We start from the raw sequence: 16205 nt of genomic DNA, 5'->3' as shown, positions 1-16205 counted from the left end.
AAACCTGAGATGGTGAATCACCCTGTTATTATGTGGAGTTTCTTTTAGCTTTTATTCTTATTAGAAACATGAGAAGGTTCATTTTCTCCTCTGAAAAGATGGAGCCCACACTCATTTTTGTTCTTGACAATTTATCCTTCGTACGTTTACACAGGAACAGGGGTGAGGGTGCATTAGAGCGCACCATTTATTTTACCTGAAAGTAGGTACGTTTTAGAGGGAAAAAAAACACTTGAAAAATCATTTGTTGATATGGAAGGCTCGAGTCTAGCAGTCATCCATCAGATGTTTGTTTGCGATTCTTTCTCCTTGAAGGATCACATTCTGTACTGATTACAAACACACAGAGGAGACACAGCTGGGTTCAGTTCTGCTGCTACTGCTGCTGTGCTTTTGCCTGTATCACAGAAAGACTTTATTCTCCTAATTTAATTACCCAGATAATCCGCACCCCGAGGTCTCGTCATTGGTCTACCCTTCGCTGCAGTCGAGTCTGAGTGTTTCTGCTCTGTTCTGCTGGAACAGACTCAGTGAAGCAGAGAGAACCGGGCGGATCGATGCTAACAGCAGCAGATGCTCCCTGAGGGCCCGCGAGCGGAGGCTGGAGTGTGTGGCCCTTGACTGGAGCGGGTTTTGAAGCGAGCGCGCACATAATCAGCCGCGGACTTCATACGGTAGACCAAAGGGCCCTGCGGAACAAAGCAAGCCCGGGATGCGTTCCTGCAGCCCCCTCTGTACACAGCGTGGGCTCTGCGCTCGATTGGCATCGACGTTCTCTCTCTTCGGTCTCGAGCGCCCCCCCCCCCCCCCATTCGCTGGAGCTGGTTGAGGCTCTCGTATCGCTACAGGAGGGACCCCACCGTCACCCTGTCTGACCTGAGAGGCTGCCGATAATGGCCAGCTGCCCTTCCAGAAGGTCCGTGCGCTTGGCCTTCTGGGATACAGTTTGCTGAGCGTTTTGGTTTTTGCGTTTCTTTCTTGCCACCTCTTCCCTTCCTCGCTTTCTTCCACGTTCACCAATCTGTGCTCCTTGTATCCCACTGTGTTGTCATGGCAAATTAGCTTCTTCTCCCTTCCAGATGGTCTTTTGCACAATCAGGGAGCACTGACTCCATAAGTCCACTTATGTCATGTTTACAATGACCCTCAGAGGGTCAGGCAGGGGGATGAGGGTATATTTGTTAATTACATTTTTTTAACGTAAAGTGGCGTTCTGGGATTGTTTCTTCTGCAGTACACATTCTGCTCAGTCTCTGGAGCCAAGCATGAGTCTGTAGAGGAGGTGGCTCAATCAGTATTTGTCATGTATTACATGTTCCAAAAAGAAGTGAGAAATATAGCCACAAGCAGCTACTACGGGGTCCAGCTGAAGAAAATAATTAGATTTGACAATCTGCAAATTGTAATAGGCTGAGTGTGAAGTTTTCATTACTGCTGTGGTCAGGCAAAGCTTCCTTTGGGAATGCAGTGTTGCAACCAAAAGGGTGTCTAACTACGTCAGTGCCCAACAGTGACACCTCTGGTTAGTTGCCCAACTGCAGTACAGTTGCTGTGGGCCAGGTCAGGTGCTGGATTTCAGTGTGCGTGTACCTTTATATTCAAGACATACAAATTTCAATTCAGTGCACCAATAATTGAAATACCAAGAAATCTGTACACAAACGTTGGCACAAAGGTGAGTGAGACTACTAACGCTTTTCCTGGAAAATTGTTTGTCTGTTGAATATTGTGGTTAGTTTAGATACAGTACATGAGGCTGATAAGCAGTATGATTGGTTTGGGCTGAGTAAATGAACGTTTGTTTGCCTCCCAATTTCCCTGGGATTTCCTTGCAATTATGCGGGAGATCTACGGGAAAAACAGCCACAGAAGCAGGAGATTCATTGGATAAATGGTAGTTCTTCTGTACTTGTGATGCTTTGAACCATAAATTGGGTAAACCCCAAACAGTTGATTCATTTCTATTAGTTGAATGCTAGTTAAAGATTAGTTAGATAAAAGTTATTAATCAGTCCATTTATCAGGAATCCTCAGATATCTTTTAAATATTAATATTCCCTGAAATCCAGTGCTAATGATGGGATTGCCTCTAAGCCCCAGCTCATGGTCATGGTAGCTGCCCGGCCATTTGGTGCAATCTAGATGCATTTGAGCTGGTAAGTGCTTCTCTTTTCACTGCACTTCGACTTGAACTGACAACGAGAACATTAATGCCTGCAGCGCTTTGAAACCTTTAAAACGATGGTTTCCTTGTTTATCCCCCACCCCCCCCCCCCCCCATCTCAAACTGCGGATTTAGTAAATAAACTGGATTTAAAAAATGTATTTTACCACCAAAGGAAATCCTTCTCTAGTCCGCAGCGGTCTGGGGAAATCCACACCGCTCGGTTCTGAGAGCTGGAGATGGAGAATGTGCTCAGAATGAGCTCTCCCCTGACCCCCCCCACCACCCCCACCCCACCCCCACCCTCTTTTAATGCCGCTGTTTGCCAGTCCTGCTCAGCTCTGATGGCGGGAGGGAGGCTGTCGTTTTCTGTGTTCAGTGAAAATATCCAGTGCCTTCGAGCTGAATGGCGACAGGCGGTGCCTGGTTTTTTGTTTTTTTTTTGGGGGGGGGGGGGTGTTTTTTTTCCTACACAAATAAAAGCGCGGCCTGCTGTGGCGTTGAGAGCTCTGACTGCGAGCCCAAATTTTCCGCACACTTTCTCGTTATGGATCCCTTCGGATAATCGTGAACCATCCTGCGCCAGCTTGTGTTAATGCTGGCAGTGCAGTCAGGACGCCAGGCGGTGCTCAGCAGAGCCCTGCCATAGGCAGGGAGACCAGGCTCAGCATTCCGGTGCTCAGCAGAACCCTGCCATAGGCTGGGAGGCCAGGCTCAGCATTCCGGTGCTCAGCAGAGCCCTGCCATAGGCAGGGAGGCCAGGCTCAGCATTCCGGTGCTCAGCAGAGCCCTGCCATAGGCTGGGAGGCCAGGCTCAGCATTCCGGTGCTCAGCAGAGCCCTGCCATAGGCAGGGAGGCCAGGCTCAGCATTCCGGTGCTCAGCAGAGCCCTGCCATAGGCAGGGAGGCCAGGCTCAGCATTCCGGTGCTCAGCAGAGCCCTGCCATAGGCCGGGAGGCCAGGCTCAGCATTCCGGTGCTCAGCAGAGCCCTGCCATAGGGAGGCCAGGCTCAGCATTCCGGTGCTCAGCAGAGCCCTGCCATAGGCCGGGAGGCCAGGCTCAGCATTCCGGTGCTCAGCAGAGCCCTGCCATAGGCAGGGAGACCAGGCTCAGCATTCCGGTGCTCAGCAGAGCCCTGCCATAGGGAGGCCAGGCTCAGCATTCCGGTGCTCAGCAGAGCCCTGCCATAGGGAGGCCAGGCTCAGCATTCCGGTGCTCAGCAGAGCCCTGCCATAGGCTGGGAGGCCAGGCTCAGCATTCCGGTGCTCAGCAGAGCCCTGCCATAGGCAGGGAGGCCAGGCTCAGCATTCCGGTGCTCAGCAGAGCCCTGCCATAGGCAGGGAGGCCAGGCTCAGCATTCCGGTGCTCAGCAGAGCCCTGCCATAGGCCGGGAGGCCAGGCTCAGCGTTCCGGTGCTCAGCAGAGCCCTGCCATAGGCAGGGAGACCAGGCTCAGCATTCCGGTGCGATAGCAGTTTAAATGCCCAGCTCGTCCCGTAGCAGTGAGGATTACAGCTCATTTTCAATTAAAAAAAGAACAAAAACTCCTGCATGTGCTCCAGTGGGGAGCCGGGTCCCACTGTCTCTTAAGACTGATGACAGAACTCCCAGAATCCTTTGCAGACAGATGTACACCACAGGCCATGGCCCAATCAGTGAGGCTGGTTTGTCCTTCCCCAGTGACATCACAGATCTGGTCGATAAGCCAAGGCACTCAACGCCCATCCTCTCTGGGGGGCAGAGCAGACTCTAAATTAGCTATGTACAAATAACATGACAGCCTATCCTTGGACAGCAGGTCATTTAGTTTAATGCAGCACGTTCTCAAAAAAATTGAATCCCTCGCGTTAATTTCTGCAAAGACCTGCAGACTGAGGAAATTCATCAGTCTGCGACTGCAGAAAAGAACGGTGGTTTTGCAGAGAGCAGGTGACCCAGCCCGGGGGCTCGGAACAAGCTGCTGCTCTGTCAGTCACACGCCCGTCCTCTGCAATCACTCCCCCCCACCACAGGTGCAGCACCGCAGGTGTTTGCACAGAGCTGTCAGTCTGCACCGGGTCAAGCGTTTCGTCGAAGGGTCCCGCCCCCTACGCCACCCACAGGGCGGAGCGCGGGGTGCAGACCGGTCTCGAGGGAGGCGGGCAGGTCGTCTTTGTGGAGAGACATGCTCTCGACCCCCCCCACTCCCCCCCCCCAGCCCCCATCGGTCCTGCCCCCCTAATTAACCTGCCCCCCCCCCCCCCCCCCTTGACCGGGCAATTTAAATCAATCGCAACAGGATAATCAGGCCCTTCCACACACTGCACATTTCCTGAGAGGCATTCAGCCCTTCAGGCATTCAGTGCTCAGTTACCCCTGACTGAAGATATAGTCACGATGCACAGAGTTTCAGATATACAGTCTGATCTTTGGACAAATGCAATGGAAAACTGGGAAAGTACATTAAACATATATTTCAGTAAGTTGCGCTCTGGAGGAATTGTGAAGTGGTAGTATTATGGTAGTGACATCTGTTTGAAGTGTTCTGAAGTATAAAATAGTATGTGTGTGGACCCCCCCTTCTAATTGGTGGGTTTGGCTACCACACCCACTGCTAACAGGTGGATTTGGATAAAAGCGCTATATAAATGCAGTCCATTTAACAGGTGCATACAATCAAGCATACGGCTGTGCAATCTCCATAGACAAGCCTTAGCAATAGAATGGGTCATACTGAAGAGCTCAGAGATTTTCAACATGGCGCTGTCATAGGATGCCACCTTTCCAACAAGTCAATTTGTCAAATTTCTGCCCTGCTAGAGCTGCCCCAGTCAACTGTAAGCGCTGTTATTTTGAAGTGGAAACGTCTCGGCGCTACAACAGCTCTGCTGCGAAGCGGCGGGCCACACAAGCTCACAGAACAGGACCGCCGAATGCTGAAGCATGTAGTGTGTAGAAATAGTCTGTCGTTGGTTTCAACACTCACTACCGAGTTCCAGACTACTTCTGGAAACAACGTCGACACAGGAACTGTTCATCGGAAGCTTCGTGCTCAGCTGCACACAAGCCTGAAATTACCATGTGTAGTGCCAAGCATCAGCTGAGCGGTGTAAAGCACGCCGCCATTGGACTCTGGAGCAGTGGAAACGCGTTCTCTGGAGTGATGAATCTGGGATTGGTGAAGGCCAGGAGAATGCTAATTGCCCAAATGCACAGTGCCAACTCTAAAGTTTGGTGGCGGAGGAATAATGGTGTGGGTCTGTTCATCGTGGTTTGGGCTAGGCCCCTTAGATCCAGTGAAGGGGAATTTGTGGCAGCGGTTTGGGGAACGCCCTTTCCTGTTTTAGCATGACTGGCCTGCACAGAGCCCTGACCTCCACCCCATCAAACACCCTTGGGATGAACTGGAATTGGAGCCAGGCCTTATCACCCAACATCAGTGCCCGACCTCACTAATGCTCTCGTGGCTGAATGAAAGAAAATCCCCGCAGCCATAGTCCAAAATCTAGTGGAAAGCCTTCCCAGAAGAGTGGAGGCTGTTACAGCAGCAAAGGGGGGTCCAAATTCATATTAATGCCAATTGTTTTGGAATGTTCAAAAAGCGCATATGGGTGTGATGCACAGGTGTCCACATACCTTTGGCCATATAGTGTATATTCAGGTATACTCTAGCATAGTTTTTTTTTTAACATCTGATGCCTGCTTTGTTGTTCCTCAGCTTTATATCTCTAGTCCAAGAAAAAAAATAACATAAAAAAAAAATGAAGAACAAATAGATTAGAAAAAAAACCAGTCAACAAAAAACAGAATTTACTATCGTGTTCTGAACTCCTAAATCTGCGAATAAGTGCACACGCCGAAAAGGTGAAGCCAGAAATGCTTTGTGACTACTCTGCTGAAAATAAACCTTTTTTTCAGTCAAATGGATTCTCTGCAGGTGAGCACTGCATTCCATGTGAGCTTGCCCCCTGTTTCACACTCAGAACCCCTTTTAATATCGCTGTGCGGGAAAGTCCTGCTCGCAGCTCTCAGCCAGCACGCGCACACACACACACACACACACACACACACTCACACTCACGCACGCACACGCACACTCGCACGCACGCACACACACACACGCGCGCATACGCACGCACGCACACGCACACTCACACTCACACGCACGCACGCAGGCACACACATACACACACACACGCATGAGAGAGTACGGCCAGATGTGTTCACTAACGAGATCTGTACTTCAGTCATACAGCAGATCTGTACTTCAGTCATACAGCAGATCTGGGCGTTAGTCATAAGGGCTGGCAGAGGAGAAGGTGTGCTGTGCTTCTGCTAAACCCGTTCAGTCCCTGTTATACGTGGATGGCATTAAATGACTTTGCTTAGGGTATGAATCTCGGTGCTTTTTTTTAACCGTGCGGTAATGCTTCAGCATAGAGCGAGAGTCCTGTTTGGATTGGCTGTGTATCAGAACTGTGGCCTGTGTGGGCTGTACCATGTGTGTTCAGAGTGAAAGAACTTGGTGTTGCGAGAATAAAAGGACCAACTTTAAACAAGAAGCATGCTGGTCATATTTCCTAAATAGCAACAGTACGTCAGATAGACCCTAAATAAAAAATGGCCTGTATCGGAGTTTGAGGGCTTTGCTGAGAAAAGTGGAGCTGGCCGTTCCCTTAGGGAGAGGAGCCCGTGTGTTGAGATTGGGAGCTGGCCGTTCCCTTAGAGAGAGGAGCCCATGTGTTGAGATGGGACAGGCCTGTACCGCAGGCATGCTGCGCTGCATTGATTCCCCCGGAGGCCGTCCCGGGCCGCCCGGCTGGCTCCCGGCTCCCGGGGCGTTCGCTGACCCCCGTTCCGGTGGCTAGATTGCCATCGATTCGGCTCGCGGGCAGAGTTCGCGGTAAGTCCTGCTTTCGGTGTATTTTTGTTTCCTTTCACCTTCCGTTTCGATCAGATGTGAACATGCCCTCGCTCCGCTAAGTCCAGGGATGTCTGCACACCTGGTGAATTCCCTCGCACGTGCTTGGAGAGGATGATAGCCAATCAGAAGCAGCACAAAGCCTTGCATGCCTCCTTGCTGAATACATGAGTTAATCTTGAAAGGAGGAGGAGTGTATGCGCCGAGGCGGGTTTATTTCATTTCTTCCAGCCGTGTCCTCACAGCACCGTTGGGCTGCCCTCTGGACACGAGCTCCGAAGCGCGGTTCTGTCTGCAGCGGGTTGTCTGTAATCCGATAGCAATGGAGGGGGGTTGGTTGTGGAATAGCGATTAGCCTGCCTCTGCTGACCCATCCGTTCAGACCACAGAATTTTGGCTGTGACAGAATACCCTGTGGAGGAGTCAGCAGAAAGGCTGGAGGTGACTGTCACCTTGAGTGCCCCCCCCCCCCCCAGCCCACAGCTGGAACCTTCCGCTCAATCACAGACAGTTTTTATCGTCTACGTTAACAGCCGGAACGGGCCGGCCTGGTCGGGGAGACCTGCTGAATCTGAAAACAGGGCCAGGGGGTCCTGTGTAGCCTGTGGGATGCTTTTGTTTTTTTTTTTTTCCTGTGACAGTCCTTAAGCCAGCTCAGCTCAGATCAGATCAGTATTTACGCCAGACAGTGAGACTACTCTAGAATGTATCCAGTGTGAACTGCTGAGGTTTAGAATGTCTGCTGATGGCTGCTGCAAACTCTGATCTTTAACATGTTCTTATTCCTTGTGAACAGCGGTCAGTAGCCACACCCCCGGTCAGTATGTCTTACAGGAGGAGCCGCTGGGTGTACCCACTCTGTGTTTGTGATTGGCTGAGGAGCCGCTGGGTGTACCCACTCTGTGTTTGTGATTGGCTGAGGAGCTGCTGGGTGTACCCACTCTGTGTTTGTGATTGGCTGAGGAGCCGCTGGGTGTACCCACTCTGTGTTTGTGATTGGCTGAGGAGCCGCTGGGTGTACCCACTCTGTGTTTGTGATTGGCTGAGGAGCTGCTGGGTGTACCCACTCTGTGTTTGTGATTGGCTGAGGAGCCGCTGGGTGTACCCACTCTGTGTTTGTGATTGGCTGAGGAGCCGCTGGGTGTACCCACTCTGTGTTTGTGATTGGCTGAGGAGCCGCTGGGTGTACCCACTCTGTGTTTGTGATTGGCTGAGGAGCCGCTGGGCGTACCCACTCTGTGTTTGTGATTGGCTGAGGAGCCGCTGGGCGTACCCACTCTGTGTTTGTGATTGGCTGAGGAGCTGCTGGGTGTACCCACTCTGTGTTTGTGATTGGCTGAGGAGCCGCTGGGTGTACCCACTCTGTGTTTGTGATTGGCTGAGGAGCCGCTGGGTGTACCCACTCTGTGTTTGTGATTGGCTGAGGAGCCGCTGGGTGTACCCACTCAGTGTTTGTGATTGGCTGAGGAGCCGCTGGGTGTGTGCGGCGGTGTTCTCTCTGCAGAATGCCCGGGGTCAGCCTCGTTACTCAGCGCTCCATTGATTAATTAAAGCTGCTGATTGGACCGTCAGATGGGCTCACCTGGAGCTCTCTGAGCGTTACGATGGCTAACAAACCGCGCGCTGGATCCCCCCGGCCCTGCGGACCACGCTGCTCATTCAGCGCCGCGCGGTTCGTTAGCGATTGTAGCGCTCAGAGACCCTGGATCTCCCATAAGCCCGAGTCTCAGCCACGTGTCCCGCAGCGGGCTGCCTGGTCTTTCTGCACCGAGCCGCCGCGCGGTCCTTCAGCCAGGCTAGCGCCGATAGCGTCTGATGGGCTCATTTATCAGAGTCTGTAACATCATCTCTGTGGGGGGGGGGGCACAATCACTTAGCTCATACAGACTCCTCAGCCCCCCCCTGGGGGGCCGCGAGCCTGAGGAGGCGGAGATTAGATTCTGCCCTGCCAGCGTTTAAAGGACACGTCCCGTCCCATCTGCCCTGGCCCACAGACTGCTCTCCTCAGGTTGCCTTGGAGACTACATCTGCAGGGCCTGTTCAGTCCTGACCAGGGTCTAATGTGTATTCGAAGGCATTCAGCTTTTCAGATTGCCAGCAGTACTTGCAAACTGCAGATCCCTGAGAATTTTCAACAAAACATGTTTGTCAGCCAGGAAGCATTTCAGTCATTTCAAAGAAGAATTTCGTTTTTTTGGGTATTGGTGAAAATAGATTGATATTTTAAAATGTACCTGAACTCGTAATCTGAAGTAATTTAACTGGTGTCTGAAGAGGTGAAGTCTGTGAAATGTCAGTTTCACACGGGTCCAATTCAGCTTTGTACCTAAACCCTGGGTGGTCAGTCTTCCCCCTCGTTGATTGGCTGGTGGTCATGCTGTGTGAGACCTGATTGGCTGAATAACAGGCCATGTCCTCCCGCATCCAAACGTGCTGTAGAAGATGGTGCCTGTGAGGACTGTGGAACTGAAGCAGCATTCTGAAATAAAGCACAATCTCAAAACCAGTCATTCAGATTAGTTTACCTTGGTGCTTTATATATAGAGAAGTTTTATTTTGATTTAATTTCAGTTTATTTGGTAGGGACAATGCAAGTTAACATAGTACCACTTCAACTCATTACAAACAAGTTGATGTAACTGATGTACCGCATACCTGCAGTACATTTTTGACTAATGAAGCTTTACAGTTTTGAAATCACTTGATATAGCATTGTGTCTGTTAGTTTTAAAATGTTTTTAAAAAATGTTATATATCAAATCTGTTAGATATAAAAAGGACCCAACAAAGAACACTGCCATCTTAAATATTATTTAAAGTATAAATATCAGCTTTAGCTCTATAATGCTGAGCGCTTGATGTTACAAAAAAATCAATGAAATATCTTATTTTGTGTAATGTGGCGGTATCTCCTTGAGAAGTCAAATCACGGTGGATGAGTGTAATCATCTTCGCTGTTGGGGATTTAGATGGGATGTTTCATTACTCGGGCACTCAAAGGCTGAAAGGAATTTCCACGTGAGCTTACACTGTCTCCGGTGCGCCCCCCCCCCCCCCCCCCCCAGGCATCCTGTAATGCGTCAGATTTATTGCTTGGGAACGCGCTTCACAGCGAGGGTGGGATGGATGCAGTCCACGGACACATCCTTTTTCTCGGAGAGACGGGCGCGTTAAACGCTTCCTGGCCGCGCGGCCGGCCCCGCTGATGTGACCGCGCCCGCCGTACGGCTGATGGATTTCTCCCGCGGCCCCTTATTTCTGTTTGTCCACACTACCCTGCATCGCTCATACATCATCCTGCTCCGCTGTCAGACAGGAACAGCATCCAGCGCAGGGCCTGAGCGTGTGTGTGCGTGTGTGCGTGTGTGCGTGTGTGCGTGTGTGCGTGTGTGCGTGTGCGCGTGTGCGCGTGTGTGTGTGTGCGTGTGTGTGTGCGTGTGTGTGTGTGTGTGTGTGCGTGTGCCATCTTTATTCATTTAGCTGTGATACGGCTCTAGAACTTTTCCCCAAGACGGGGCCTTCGATTTACAATTTGGCAATTCAGCAGACACCATTTTGCCACAGAAGTGCAGTTAAGATGGGGAGAAAAGCACCACTTGGGCTCAGTTTAGAGAGATATTAGAGATGAGTACAGCTACAGTCACATTAGGGCTGGCGTCCGGATGGGTTCCCCAAGACCTGCAGAACACAAGGAGACTGCTGTTTATTGACTAATACAGGCCGTTCAGCCCGCCCAGGCCTGGCTAATACAGGCCGTTCAGCCCACCCAGGCCTGGCTAATACAGGCCGTTCAGCCCACCCAGGCCTGGCTAATACAGGCCGTTCAGCCCACCCAGGCCTGGCTAATACAGGCCGTTCAGCCCACCCAGGCCTGGCTTAATATCTGTGAAGGGTGTAATGTGTGCATTTAATATCTGAAGGGTGTAATGTGTGCATTTAATATCTGTGAAGAGTGTAATGTGTGCATTTAATATCTGTGAAGGGTGTACTGTGTGCATTTAATATCTGTGAAGGGTGTAATGTGTGGATTTAATATATCTGCTTGTCTCCCCTGCAGGCTGGTCCACTGTTGCCGTGCCGATACTCATCTTCCTGTACAGCTTCGCTCAGATTGGTCTGGAGCAGGACAGGAAGGAGCAGCTGTCTGCGCGGGACAGACCCGGATAGCCTCGTCTGTGAGACGGTGAAGACCTCCCCCGCCCCCCCCAGGTGATGGGGCACTGACACCAGCCCGGGCTTTAGGACGTGTGATGTCACGGGTCCCGTCTGCGTGTGAAAGACGGAGAAGCTCTGTCCGTCCCGTGCGTGACACACGCGGTCCTCTCTCCCGGAACGGTGCGTGCCGTGCAGTTAGGGGGTCAATTCCATTTCAGTTTGGTCACTCGAGGAAATTAATGGAGCTGAATGAGTTCATTGAAAACCTGCCGGAATCTTCTTTCTTTGGAATGAATTGAGTTTAGATTAATTTCCCTCGGTGACTAAGCTTGGTAGCATGTCATCCTCAGCACTGGCATTGTTTTGTTTGTGAGGTTGAGCTTTCAGTAAAACTGAAGACTGAAAATAGGCCTAGGGGTTTCCCTTGTATTGAGGTCTATAAAGGAACAGACTCCTGGAGCTTCTAACTCTTCCTCTGGTTCATAACTCTGACGCTATATTACTGATACTATATTTCCTCAGTATTCCCCCACACTTTCACTGCTGTATGGTCTCTCTCATACAGAGCGTTCCTCCCCAGGATCCACGATTAGCGCTCAGAGCCGATGGACCGGTCACAGTCAGTCAGTGGCTAACTACCAGCGCTCAGTGTCATATGCGGCTTGATCAGTCCACTCTTCTTCAGGGGGCCTACCCATGATGCAGCAGTTAAAAGGGCAATCAGTCCACTCTTCGTCAGGTGGCTTACCCATGATGCAGCAGTTAAAAGGGAAATCAGTCCACTCTTCGTCAGGTGGCTTACCCATGATGCAGCAGTTAAAAGGGCAATCAGTCACCTCTTCGTCAGGTGGCTTACCCATGATGCAGCAGTTAAAAGGGAAATCAGTCACCTCTTCGTCAGGTGGCTTACCCATGATGCAGCAGTTAAAAGGGCAATAAGTCGCCTCTTCGTCAGATGGCTTACCCATGATGCAGCAGTGAAAAGGGCGCTGGTTTTGTTCGCGCTGCGTGCAGGTTGGCGTCTCCGCCCGATCGCGGGGTAGAAGGGATGACGCAGATCTTCGGCGGTAATCTGATTAGCGAGCTGGTCTGAGCGAAATCCCCCTTAATTACTGCCGCAGGAATGAGCCCCCGAAGTTTCGGGGACACGGGTCCTGCGCGGGACGCTCCTCTGCAGTATCACGCTTTAAATGGCTTATCATAAGAGCGCGGCCCGATTAGGGCCGGATTACCGGTGTAAAAATAATTTCATTCCACAGAATGCGTTCTCAAGGGGACTTTCTCAGGAGTTCTGTTTTTTTGGACATGTGAGATTCACTGTTTGGGGATCAGTCCACACTGGCCTGTGAGTTTGTTTTTGACAATAACCGGAGATGGGTGTCATTTTGGACTATGCTTGCCTTTGTACCGTGCTCACCTTGTGTCATATCCCATGGCATGGTACACCTGTCTCTAGCTGGTCCAAGTGAGCTGGTGAGTTCATTGGGTGATTTCCCTTTCCCACAATTCTGTTGCCCCAGAGCTGTGCTGTGCTGATAGATTCCCCTGTAGGCCTGTTCCAGAGGCTCAGGTGAAGGGGCCCTTTAGGCTCCTGCAGTCACACACAGAGGCTCCAGCACGTGGGGCTCCAGTGTGCCAGGCTTTCAACTCTGACTCCCACTGAGCACGCTCCTGTCCAAGCCCCACTGAGCACGCTCCTGTCCAAGCCTCACTGAGCACGATCCTGTTCAAGCCCCACTGAGCACGCTCCTGTCCAATCCCCACTGAGCACGCTCCTGTCCAATCCCCACTGAGCACGCTCCTGTCCAATCCCCACTGAGCACGCTCCTGTCCAAGCCCCCACTGAGCACGCTCCTGTCCAATCCCCACTGAGCACGCTCCTGTCCAATCCCCACTGAGCACGCTCCTGTCCAATCCCCACTGAGCACGCTCCTGTCCAATCCCCACTGAGCACGCTCCTGTCCAAGCCCCCACTGAGCACGCTCCTGTCCAATCCCCACTGAGCACGCTCCTGTCCAATCCCCACTGAGCACGCTCCTGTCCAATCCCCACTGAGCACGCTCCTGTCCAATCCCCACTGAGCACGCTCCTGTCCAAGCCCCACTGAGCACGCTCCTGTCCAAGCCCCACTGAGCACGCTCCTGTCCAAGCCCCACTGAGCACGCTCCTGTCCAAGCCTCACTGAGCACGCTCCTGTCCAAGCCCCACTGAGCACGCTCCTGTCTAAGCCCTACTGAGCATGCTCCTGTCCAAGTCCCACTGAGCACGCTCCTGTCTAAGCCCCACTGAGCACGCTCCTGTCCAATCCCCACTGAGCACGCTCCTGTCCAATCCCCACTGAGCACGCTCCTGTCCAAGCCCCCACTGAGCACGCTCCTGTCCAATCCCCACTGAGCACGCTCCTGTCCAATCCCCACTGAGCACGCTCCTGTCCAATCCCCACTGAGCACGCTCCTGTCCAATCCCCACTGAGCACGCTCCTGTCCAAGCCCCACTGAGCACGCTCCTGTCCAAGCCCCACTGAGCACGCTCCTGTCCAAGCCCCACTGAGCACGCTCCTGTCCAAGCCTCACTGAGCACGCTCCTGTCCAAGCCCCACTGAGCACGCTCCTGTCTAAGCCCTACTGAGCATGCTCCTGTCCAAGTCCCACTGAGCACGCTCCTGTCTAAGCCCCACTGAGCACGCTCCTGTCCAAGCCCCACTGAGCACGCTCCTGTCCAAGCCCCACTGAGCACGCTCCTGCCCAAGCCTCTCTTGCTGCGGTGTTGTTTTTGCTTAAACTGCATTCATGACTTCTCAAGATTTATTATACTGGTGGCGTTTCCCCGCGTATAAGATACAGTGAGTCATCTCAGCATTTGGGCAGAAATGTTGAGGCTTGTTCAGAAAACTAATGGCCCACATTTTAAAAATTCACAGGAGAATCAAACTTTAAACGGTGAAAGACCTATTTATATATATATGCAGTATCTGATATTTTGATATGGGAAAAAAATGCCAGTCATTTATCTTTGGATGAGTCTGCTGTATTAGTACTGTACAATTTCCTGCTGTACTGTGGTTAATGTACTGTATGTACCTGGTAATTCAGATTTGTCAGTTGCGGTGTCGCTATGGTTTCCGGTGCATGGTTATGGTGGTGTTGTGGTAACGAGTCTGCTACACCAAGCCGTCGTTCCATTGGACGCTGCAGTGCCCAGATCTCGGGTGTTCTGCGGGGTCCGGTGGAATAGCTGTCGCTGTTTTCTAGATCGCATCAGCAGCTCTGCCACACCCCACCGGGCCACTTTCACTGGAATGAAAGACCAGCGTTCAGCTCTGGAATAACCCTGCTGACCTCTGGAATGAAAGACCAGCGTTCAGCTCTGGAATAACCCTGCTGACCTCTGGAATGAAAGACCAGCGTTCAGCTCTGGAATAACCCTGCTGACCTCTGGAATGAAAGACCAGCGTTCAGCTCTGGAATAACCCTGCTGACCTCTAGAATGAAAGACCAGCGTTCAGCTCTGGAATAACCCTGCTGACCTCTGGAATGAAAGACCAGCGTTCAGCTCTGGAATAACCCTGCTGACCTCTGGAATGAAAGACCAGCGTTCAGCTCTGGAATAACCCTGCTGACCTCTGGAATGAAAGACCAGCGTTCAGCTCTGGAATAACCCTGCTGACCTCGGCGCCTTTTAAACGCTCCGTTCTGTTGGTGGGAAAGCGGTGGGAGACCAGAACAAACCCAAATGTGCCCATGTATAAAATAGTTTATTATTATAAATAATATTTTACATGTCTTTACAAATACTCTTTATTTGTGCTTACAGTAGTTAAAAGTTTTCAATACAGGAAATATAATAATACAATACCGTGTGCATAAGTCACGCAGTGTCCACATATTTATTATTTATATTTAATTATTTTTCCCTTTCTTCTTAATATGACATTCCAAAACGGTAAATACTTTACTACCTGGCAGCATCGAAGGCTGACCACAAAAATAGTTCCTAATAGTTTGTCTTTATTGTTCATGCTCAAAGAAACGTATTACAAGTGCAACGTAAAAATCAAGTCAAAGGTTTTTGGTGCTTGACAATGGACAGGTAAGGTCAAAGGTCACGGCCAAAAGCCGGCAAATACGCTTGCAATGCTCATGCATGGAGACTACTGAATCTACTGTTACTTCTGTGACATCAGGGGTTGGGGTGGGGGTCAGGAAGGGGGGGGGGGGTCTCTAATTTAGATATCTCTATCTGCAATGGCCCCTGTAAATGTGTTTTTGTTTTAGTTTTTTTACCTCTTGACAGTAAATTGATGCAATAAAACACTTTGCTCAGCGCTTGTGTCAGTGATTTTGTGATCCAATCCGCTTTCATCATTTCAGCGTGTTGAGAGGTTTGCGGGTGGAACTAAAAGATGCTGTCAGGATTCACACACTGCCAGCGACCGTTCAGATTCCGTCTTCCTGAAGAAGAGTGCGATCATTATGAGAACTTTTATCTTTGTTTTCCCCTAAGAAGTTAATTTCTGGGCTCTCTAACCCCCCCTAAAGTTCTTTCCATTAGAGCTGCGGAACGCGCCGCTGCTCTCTGCTCTGTTCCCCGTCGGGGTTGTTTTTGGGGAGAAGCGGATTGCGAGAGTACATTCGCCTGCCACAGAAGGGCGTGGCCCACAGTGTTATTGCTGGACGCGGATGATAATGAGGGCAGGTGTGTGTTTCTGGGGCTTTGTTATGCTGCAGTCCGCCTCACTTTGGACATCAGTGCTGAACGCATTAGCCCAGGGGGGCTTGCTTACATGATGTTACCGTTAATTTTATTTCACCTTCATTTAAAATAAAAGTGATAAATAGATTACAGTAAAATCCCGTTAAACTTCTAGTTTCAATAGCTTGATGTGATGTTTTTTTTTTTTTTGGGACCCGAAACACTTGAGTGGATTATTGCTAAATTCCCGTATTTAAGCGCAAGACACCCCCCCCTACCCCCCCCCCAATACAA

The 16205-nt window shown here is 50.9% G+C and overlaps 1 protein-coding gene across 1 annotated transcript in view; it reads left to right on the top strand.

The window, feature by feature from the left end:
* hhat (hedgehog acyltransferase) overlaps positions 1–15399 on the top strand; it is a 74691-nt gene extending 59292 nt beyond the window's left edge. Inside the window, exons 12-13 of the mRNA XM_035400561.1 lie at positions 11122–11247; positions 14471–15399. Of these exons, the coding sequence (XP_035256452.1) occupies positions 11122–11231 (110 nt within the window). The 3' untranslated portion in view covers positions 11232–11247; positions 14471–15399. The remainder of the gene's footprint in view (positions 1–11121; positions 11248–14470) is intronic.
* The last annotated feature ends 806 nt before the right edge of the window (positions 15400–16205 follow it).

This window comes from Anguilla anguilla, chromosome 18, assembly GCF_013347855.1.
Source record: "Anguilla anguilla isolate fAngAng1 chromosome 18, fAngAng1.pri, whole genome shotgun sequence".
NCBI lineage: Eukaryota > Metazoa > Chordata > Actinopteri > Anguilliformes > Anguillidae > Anguilla > Anguilla anguilla.
The sequence above is the reverse complement of the archived record's forward strand: the minus strand, read 5'-3'. Positions and strand labels throughout refer to the sequence as shown.